Source organism: Nicotiana attenuata, chromosome 8 (assembly GCF_001879085.1).
Source record: "Nicotiana attenuata strain UT chromosome 8, NIATTr2, whole genome shotgun sequence".
Taxonomy (NCBI): domain Eukaryota; kingdom Viridiplantae; phylum Streptophyta; class Magnoliopsida; order Solanales; family Solanaceae; genus Nicotiana; species Nicotiana attenuata.
In genome coordinates, this window is record NC_031996.1 from 20,242,126 (window position 1) to 20,251,771 (window position 9,646).

General features: G+C 35.2%; 1 protein-coding gene across 1 annotated transcript; it reads right to left on the reverse strand.

The window, feature by feature from the left end:
* Positions 1,737-8,372, reverse strand: LOC109231543 (cytochrome P450 703A2). The gene is made up of 4 exons (XM_019397203.1): positions 8,279-8,372; positions 4,900-5,097; positions 3,553-4,400; positions 1,737-2,684 (listed from the first exon to the last, which is right to left on the reverse strand). The coding sequence occupies exons 1-4, from the start codon at positions 8,370-8,372 to the stop codon at positions 2,028-2,030; spliced, it is 1,797 nt and encodes a 598-aa protein (XP_019252748.1). The 3' UTR covers positions 1,737-2,027.

The following is a 9,646-nucleotide window of genomic DNA, read 5'->3' on the forward strand; positions in this document are numbered from 1 at the left end:
GGTGTTGAGGTCCAAGTCTGGAGTTATTCTCAAACAGAGAAAATATGTGCTTGAGTTTATATCTAATATGGGATTGACTGGAGCAAAGCCAGTTAACACACCTTTGGAGTCCAATTCAAAGTTGGCAATTATAGAGTATGACATAACAGTTGGAATCACAAGAGATGAGGTTCTACATGACGTTAGGTCATACCAAAGATTGGTTGGAAGATTAATATATGTCACTGTCACCAGATCTGACATCAATTATACAGTACCGACCTTGAGTCAATTAGCCCAAGAAGTCTAGGAAGTTGCAACAAGGCTGGTGAGGTACTTGAAAAATTCACTAGGACAAGGAATCTGGTTAAAGGCTGGAGTCACACAAGAATTGACATGTTGGTGTAACTCAGATTGAGCAGCATGCCCAAATACAAGGAGGTCAGTAACATGGTACGTAGTCAAGTTTGGAAATCCTAGTTCTCCTGAAAGTCAAAAAAATAACAAACAGTATCTAGAAGCTCAGCTATAGCAGAGTATAGAAGCATGGCCTCAATTATAGTAGAATTGACATGGTTGCTTGGACTGTTAAGGAGCTGGGAGTTGATGTAAGCTGTCCAATGACTGTGTTCAGTGATAACAAGGTTGCTATGCATATTGCAGCTAATTCCTTTTTTCACGAGAGGACAAAAAATATAGAAATAGATTGTCACTTCATCAGAGACAAAAATTAAGGCAGGGATAGTAAAAATTTCATATGTCCACACGAAGGATCAACTGGCAGATCTTTTAACAAAAGTCTTGGGGCAAGTTCAACATGTTCATTTGCTTGGCAAGCTGGGGGTTCTAAACATTTTTCTCCCTCCAACTTGAGGGGGAGTGTATGAGATGGCAATGTCAATGCTACTGGAAAGGAGCACAACTGGAAGTTAGCGGTTAGCAATTATTCAGTTGTGTAATAACCATGTAGTGAACATCTGTTAAGTTAAGTAGTTAGTTAGCTGTATCTTAATGAGTATTAGTGAGATGAGATGATTGTATAAATACATTGAAAAGCAATAGAACAATAGCGGTTATCATTTTGCTTCTCACTCATTTCCCTTTCTTCTTCTTACAGAAGCTTCTCGAGCTTCAATGGCTGAATTCGTCTCAGCTCTCTCTACATTTTAGCAGTGTTCTTGTGCAGTTCTTGTTCTAGAAATCCTTGTGAGTTTTTTGTTTCTTCATAATTTATATAGCAATGTTGAATTTTCTTTACAAAACTAGCTAAGGCCTCGTTTGACTAGTTTTAATAGATTGTCAACCTATTAAAAACTCCCTCTCTTTTTTCTATGAGAAATGTAATGATAGGTTTGCATTAAAAATAGTAACACCTATAAATTATAATACTTTAGTGACAAGTGATGGAGGGACAGGTACAAGTGGAAGTCGTGTGACTTGGTGAGATTTGGTTTGCAATTCCTCTGTTAGCAAAGCAAATATAGGTATCCAACTTATTGATAGTATTTTACTACTTAATTTTTAAAGTAGAATAGTCTTATTTCCTTCTAAAAAAGTTATTATTTGTGACGGTAAAAATAATTGTAAAGAGAAATTTACTGTGGTTTCTCACTTGCTTCCTAACATGGTTCAAACCTTCGAATTGTGGGTTGGAGGAAAAGAAACTCGCGATATTTTATATTTTAGATTTCTGTTTGAATTTTTTTTATATATGCTTTGAATTTTTAGTTGTACATATTTAATGGGGTTTTTAAAAAAAAAAAAATATATATATATATATATAGGGGCGGATTTAGGGGGGCGGAAAGGGTTCAAAATCTTCATAAGATCATAGGTTCAATTCCCACTAGCTAAAAAAAAAAATTTTGAACCCCCTTCATGGAGATCTTGCCTCCGCCACTGTATATATATATATAGAGCTAAAAGCTATTGAATTCCTATATCTTGTACACTATATCCACCCTTGAAAAAAAAGCTATCCATTTCGATGTCATTTCAGTGCGTGGCGTAACACAATAATTTTATTAACAAACTTTTAGTTTCTATATTCATTTGATTGAGTGGCAATGGTAGAAATGAGCAGGCAGTCGAGGCCTAGCAACAGCCATCAAAGGCTTAGCTTTAGGCATAGTCATTCCATAAACCTCACTTGTGTCAATATCTTCAGGTTTCAATCCATTTGGTGGACTCCAATCAAAGCAATGAAACAACCTAGCCAAAGCCATAAGCACCAACTTCACACCCAATGGTGCACCAGGACACTTCCTTTTTCCAGCACTAAATGGCAAAATCTTGAAATCCGCCCCATGACTTATTTCAACTCTAATACTTTCATCTTCTGGTGAATGTCTCTCTGGCCTAAACTCATCTATGTTGTCCCAAATCTTGGTATTCCGACCAAGACCGTGTGTGTTGATGAAGACACGTGTCTTGGCCGGGATATAATAGCCGTTGATCGTAGTATCTCGGATTGATTCATGTGGGATTAGAAATGGACCAGCAGGGTGCATTCGAAAAGTTTCACGTACTACACAACGAAGGTATTTGAGATTGACCAAGTCGGATTCGGTTACCATCCGACCCGATCCAACAACTATGTCAAGCTCTTCTTGGATCTTCTTGAGGACGTGGGGATGCTTTATCACCTCAGCCATTGCCCATTCGTTGGTTACAGCAGATGTATCCGTGGCTGCAGCTATCATATCCTGTAATAAGCAGAAAAAGAAAAAGGAAAAATAAGTCTCACAAAAATATGCTACTACTATTATATGAAATATATTGTTTTATATTTTTGGAGTTATTCATACCTTTACCGAGCTTTAATCTGAAGTATAAGGTCAAGGAAGTAAGAGAAGATTTACTAAAAACAAAAGGTATGGATAATCCCAAAGTATAGAAAGTGTAAAATTGAAATATTTAGAATAAACTTGCACATTTTCCTTTTTGATAAAATATGTCTACTTTCAGACCGTTGATGTTATTATAGCTGTAATATAATAAGTTTAATTTATATACACTAACTGTATAAAGAATTTTTATTCTAGTCATCTAAAAAATAATTACATATAATTAATCATAATAAGTGGGTGTTTGGACATAAGAATTGTAAAATTTTAAAAAAAAGAAAAAAAATTTCAAGTGAAAATGGTATTTGAAAATTAGAGTTGTGTTTTGACATGAATATAATTTTGGGTTATCTTTTATTTTTGTGAGTGAACTGAGTGAAAATTTTGAAAATATAGCTTTTTGGAGTTTTCAAATTTTCGAAAAATTCCAAAATTCATCTTCAAGTGAAAATTAAAAAATTTATGGCCAAACACTAATTTCAAGAAAAAGTGAAAAATTTTCGAATTTTTTTTTTATGGCCAAACACTAATTTCAAGAAAAAGTGAAAAATTTTCGAAATTTTTTTTTATGTCCAAACGGGCTCTAAGTGTGATTGATAGCCTGAAAAATAAATCAGGCAATTTGCTGTAGCATGTTAAAATACTTCAATAGCGTTAAAATTCTTTAAATCATTAGTACGTAGAAATTAAATTCATGATATAAAAGTTTGGTATAAAAAAATTAGACCTGAATGAGAGCTTTAATTTCAACATCATCCATGTGTTGTTTTCCATTCCCATCTCCTTCATCTTCACCTGGCAAAGACAATAAAACATCCACAAAATCCATTTCACCTTCATCAATATTACTTTTACCTTTTTTTCTATGTTCTTCAATTATTCTCATATGAAAATCATCAATCCTTTTCTCCACTTCCCTCATTTTCTTCTCACAATTATGAGGATCAATCCACCTCCATAAAGGTAAATAATCACCTAAATAAATCACTCCAAGAAGCCAAAATAATTCATGAGTAATATGCATAAATTCTTTTGCTTCTTGTGGGCCAGCAGATTCAGCCCCAAAATATTGTTTTCCAAGTAACATTCTAGTCACATTATTCATTGAAAAAGCACCCAAAATTTCCCTTAAATTTAGTGTCTCCCCTTTTTGTGTCTTGGCCCAAACATCTTGAACTAGGGTTTCAGCTTCATCTGCCCTATGTTTTGCAAATGACTCAAGCCTTTTGGTTGTCAACAAATGTTCCATGCAAATTCTTCTCATTCTCTTCCATTTTGGTCCTAATGGAGCCAATGCCACATCCCCACAACCATATGCTAGATGAACAGCAGCAAGAGTTCTTGGCCTAGATGCGAAAACATCGTCTTGTTGTACAAGTATTTCCCTTATGATTTCTGGATCATTGGTGGTGATAGCATCGACGTTACCTGTTAGTAAAAAATATATATAATATAAGGACAAAATTAAATGCAGGCTTTGAGGCGTGAAAAATAACTTTTTAAAGAGTTTTTGCTTGTATCTAATTGGGAAAATACAGACAAGCCCCGTCATATACTGCAGGTTTTTAATAGCCACTGCATGTAGAATTTCTCTATTTATAGGGAAAAGACCAGATCATACCAAATAGACACTTGATTTCATAAATACACATATCTATTCATCTTAAACAAAATTGAATATTCTATAGTAGAAACAAAATAAAGAAAGGTATAATAGTTAGGAAAAGGAAAACAAAATTAAGCCTTTTAAGCATGCAGATGAGTATTTGGTAATAAAAGTAATATAATGTAATAGATGCATTAATATTTTTATATATATGGCTTTGTAGATATACACATATATGTAGGTATACTAAGTTAAAGACCATTGTTAGATTTAACTTATAAAGCCTATAAACATGGGACGTCACAAACATTACAAACTATAATTCAAAGAAGAATCTAAATAGCTGCACTCCCAACTGCTTAAATAAAAAATAACCGTATAATCAGTGTATAATTCATGTATATTGCGAGAAAAAATAAACAGTTAATCCGATTAGCTATTTGTGTAAATATCCCTAACTAAAATTACCTAGTCGGAGGTAAACCAATGGCCCATATTTGTCACAGAATGAAGCCATGTCTCTGTGAGGCAATTGCCCCAACTGAAAAAGGTTGCCCACAATAGGCCATTGTTTTGGACCAGGAGGGAGACGATTGATTTTCTGTTTAGACTTGTCGATAAGTGAAAAATGAACTAGCTTGGAAACAAGATATGCGCAAAGAAAGGCTACAACACAATTGATCAGATCAAAAAGACATGTGCAAAGAAGGAGTAGAATAAAACTGGTTAAGTCGATCATCTTATCTTGTCAAAGAGGAAAAAAGAAAGTAGTTTGTTACAAGCTTTACTAGGAAAATATGTTGCTTAATTCTAATTTATAATATTTTCAGCAGTGTGTATTCGGCTGCAAAAAGACATGACCACGAAATATTAGGAATCCCATCATCTTGCCATGTTTCAACTACACTATATTCATAATCTTGAACTCACTTTTCTTGCCTATGGGGAGAATCGGTTTTATAGTCCATCACAGATGTTATTTTAGTTATATGATTCTTTTCATATGAGATCGGTAAAATAATATAGGACATATAATATAAGGTATTTTGAAAGATCATTTGTTCTAGTCAAATTGTAACTGATTATAGAAAATTATATTCTTCTTGGCACAATAAGTTCGCATTGTACATGTTGAACAATTTTCTTCTAGTTTTGTGTTTACTCGTTTTGTACAAGTTATTTACAAAGATGTATCAACTTAAGCGTATAACCTTTCATACGACCCTTTTTGTTAAAACAATTCAATTATGATTATTGTACTGTTAACCAATGCTCTTGGAAACAGCATTATAGGCTAGCACCAAAATTTAGGAAGATTAAAGACAAGTCCTCTTGTTGCGGTTAAAAGAAGATGGTTTCTATTTAAAACTTATGTCTTTGCTTATGGTAGACCTGGCCCTACGCAATTCATGTATGTCATGGGCAGCTTTCCGGGCATGCCCCATGTTTACCTTGAAAATACGAGTAACAATTAAATTTAATTTGTAGTTTTAAAGATACGTGATTTAATTCAATGCCAATTAATAATCAAGAAGTATAAAGTAGAAATGATAGAAATAAGTGAATCAAACCAGTGTTGTTTAGAAGCATCGACCTCAAGCTCAGTGACCTCGAGATGGATCAAGAACAATAATATAAGAACAATAAAGAGAAAGACAGTTCTGATGAACAATGAGCCAGAGAAAGTAACATAGTATATTCTTTGCGAATGATTAGATGATGTTTACAAATGATTGGGTTCCCCCTTATATAATAAGGAGGGGTCCTAAATAAGGTACATTTCCGTTTTTTAGTAAGGAATCTAATTAGACAGTTGTCTAACTGCCTAGTACAAGTTTGTACAAATCCGTTCCGAAATTTACGCCTTGATATTTGGGCCATTGCGGGAATCTCGCCTTTTCTGTTATAAAATCACAACGGCATTATCTCGAGGCTGGTCACGCTCGGCCTTGATATTCATCGAACACTCTGATCTTCGAACTTCGAACTCTGCCGTCGGGCTCGGACCCAATCTATTTCGGACTCGCTCTTAAAGTGATCCTATAGCCTACGAATTGGGTAGCCCCGATTTCTACCGTATACAGATAGTCCCCTCGTTTTTTGGAGTATAACGACAAGAAACGAATTGAGTCCTTGATCTTTACCTCGATTTGCCACGACATCATCATCGTGACGTAAGTGACTGAGGAAACAAAAGCTTGGAAGCCGGACTTTCCCGAGGAAGACTCCGAGAACTCTAGCGAATCCGGCGGTGGAGAAGATTCTGAGGGTGAAGACACTTCTGCCGATAGGGATCGTACTGCTTAGGCTTCGCGTTCTTCGTAATTTTTTGCTTTTGAGGCTGATCAGCCCTTACGAGGAACTCTTGATCGTGACCTATAGTCCTTGTAAAAAGTTTTATACCAAGCCTTTTTCCTTCCATGGCTTCTAAATCTGTTACCCTTTTGTGCGGGTCAAAGCGCCTTAGCATAAAATTCTTTTTGAATGTCCAAAGTTTGAGATGGTAATGACAGACAATAAGTACTGCCCTCGAATTTTTCTGATTGATGGACCCTGGATGACCATTTGAACTTGAGTTTGAGTAGCTCTCAGGCTCAACAGTTGATGAGGTAAGGTAACATTTGGGCTTTATAGTCGAGTGAAAATTTGCTCGAACTTGAAGTAAAGTTAGCCCTTAGGCTTTTTTATATTGGCCCTTAGGCTCTTTAGATCGGCCCTTAGGCTCTTTTAGGTCGGCCCTTAGGCTCTTTGAGTTGGGCCAATTCGGCCTCTAAAAACGGCTATAATTTTTCCCTCTTTTTGGCTAAAAGACTTAGCGAAAATTTTTCTATGCTTTAGCATGTGTTTTTTGTACCCGTTGGGTTTTTCGAAGATTCGACCGATCGGAACCATATTTGTAATTCGTTTGTGTAATGATAATCGAATACCTCTTGAGGCTTTTTCGAAAGCTGATGTCATCGAAGCCTTTAAATTATTCGGGGGCTGATTTTATCGAAGCCCTTTATCATTTGCTTTTGCCGAGGGTGTTGATACCCAATTTTTCCCTATGTAATTTTTATATACAAAATACTTTCAAAAATAGCATATATATGCATATATAAGCATACCTAAGTGTTTTGGTATGTTTCCTAATTTTTAAGATTTTTTTAAATCGACTTATTGTCCATTTTAGCAATAAAAAAAAGTCAGTAATTATTCCCAAAGTTTATCGTTTTGGTGAATGACCTATTTTATTCTCATATTTACACCAAAACATAGCTAAGGTGATTTTTGTATATTTTTACAAATTTATTTGGTATTTAGTAGACTAAATTGCATGTAATTGCAATTGTAGCCTACTTTAAGATTAATAGCATTTTATAATTATAAAATTGGGTCCAGAATTTTTAAATTAATATTTATACACTATTAATTGTTTCAGTATTCTTAATTTACCTTTAAAATCAGCTTTACTATTTTATATAAATAAAAAGGGAAAATTGGCTATTTAATATCTAGCCCCATTTCTATTTCAATTATAGCCCTATTTCATTTCAATTTTGGCCCCTAAATTGACCCAATTCTACCCAATTAATCAGCTTAATTTCAGTCCAGACCCAACCCACCTACCCATCTAAATCTGGACCGTTGATCACTCAAGATCAACGGTCAAAACTCACCCTTCCATAATTAAACCTAACAACCTACCCTAATCCCCCTCATTCTCACCGGACCCGCCGCCCTGAAATCCCAAAACACTCTCAAATCCTCTCAACAACTCTCCGAAACCCTAGCCTCCTCCCACCTTCCTTCACCGGATTTTCACCGGAATCCATGGCTTCCCAGGCCATGGATGGTCTCTACCCACCTTCTCCACCATTAAACCTTGAGTGTTCGAGGTCTGGAAGGCTAACTTCAATGCTTCTCCCTCCGATCTTCGATTCCATGGCTTCTCCGGCCATGCTCCGGCACATTTGAGACTCAAGATCCTGATTCTTGACCTCTCCGACTCAAGATCGGACCTGTCTCCAAGCCTTTCTCATTTCTAGGGTTTCTCCGAAACCCTAAGCCATTCGAGGTTCTTTCACCGTTATTTGTTTAGATCTATACTGTGTCTATGCTTTTCTTGCCATCTAGAGTGTTTTCCCCAAAAGTTTTTTGTCTAAATCGTTTCTCTCCGATTTTAGGGTTTCTAAAAGGATTTTTGGAAAAAAAAGATCTTTCTGATTCTTTTTCTTTTTTGCTTTATGTGTGTTTGTTTATACCCTGCTCGTATGATTTCTTTTATTTTATGCATATATTGTCTTTTACCTCTTCTTTTCTACTCCTGCTATGTTTTCACTACTCTTCTGCTATGTGTGCCTACCGTTTGATTTTTTTTGGACTTTGTTCATGTTCTTACATGCTTCATCTACTTGTGTTCACGTTTGTATTATTTCCTTCTTCTGAACTCGTTTAGGCTCTGAGTTTTCTCAAATATGTTCTTCATGATTTTTCTTCCTTTATCGTTCAAGCATGCTATCATATCTGTTTTTGTTGAGACTCTGAAACAAATGGTTTGCTTTCCATGTCTGATTCAATTGTGAAACCCTAGGATTATGGGGTTTCCTTTGACGACTTTGATTTTTGTGTTCGAGTCAGGGTTCCACATTGGGACCCTGGACTCTCAGACTCATTATGAGTCTGCAGATTGAACCTGCATCTCCTTGCTTATGATTCTGAATTTTTCTTTGGTTAAATTCTCTTTTAAATAACTTAACAGTCTCTCCTTGATTTACATATTTGTGTGTTTATATATGAGAACTCTTCTTTCAAAAAAAGGCTTTGCCAACTACTGATTGATCCCGAATTCCTTTAATTGTGTTCACTTGATTGTTACTGGTTTTCCCTAATTGAACCTTTCTTTACCCCTTTTCCTGACTTGATTCATTCAAGTAAAAGTCGAAATTTTAATTTTTACTGGTTGATTCCCTTTCCTTTTTTTTACAAACCGTGTACTATTAGTTTGTTGCCTTAAATAGCTTCTATGTACTTACCCTTTATTATACTACTGGGAAAATATTTTTTCAAAATCCCTTTCCATAATTATTTTTACCCGTTTGAAATCAGAATCCCTTAACTAAAGGGAGACTGATTACAATGTTATTTCCTTACCTTTTTTCTTGATTATTTGCTGCATTATAAAAAGGGCTCGAGCCTTCTGCATTGAAACAAGTTTTTAAGCTCTGAAAAAACT

What these genes read in the sequence shown, in the direction of transcription:
- LOC109231543 (XM_019397203.1), bottom strand. Translation starts at nt 8,372, where the DNA reads ATGGCCGGAGAAGCCATGGAATCGAAGATCGGAGGGAGAAGCATTGAA. An exon ending in ATTGGTTTACCTCCGACTAG is followed by an intron (nt 4,401 to 4,899) that starts GTAATTTTAGTT and finishes TTCTACATGCAG; the next exon opens with TGGCTATTAAAAACCTGCAG. An exon ending in AAATTAAAGCTCTCATTCAG is followed by an intron (nt 2,685 to 3,552) that starts GTCTAATTTTTT and finishes TGCTTATTACAG; the next exon opens with GATATGATAGCTGCAGCCAC.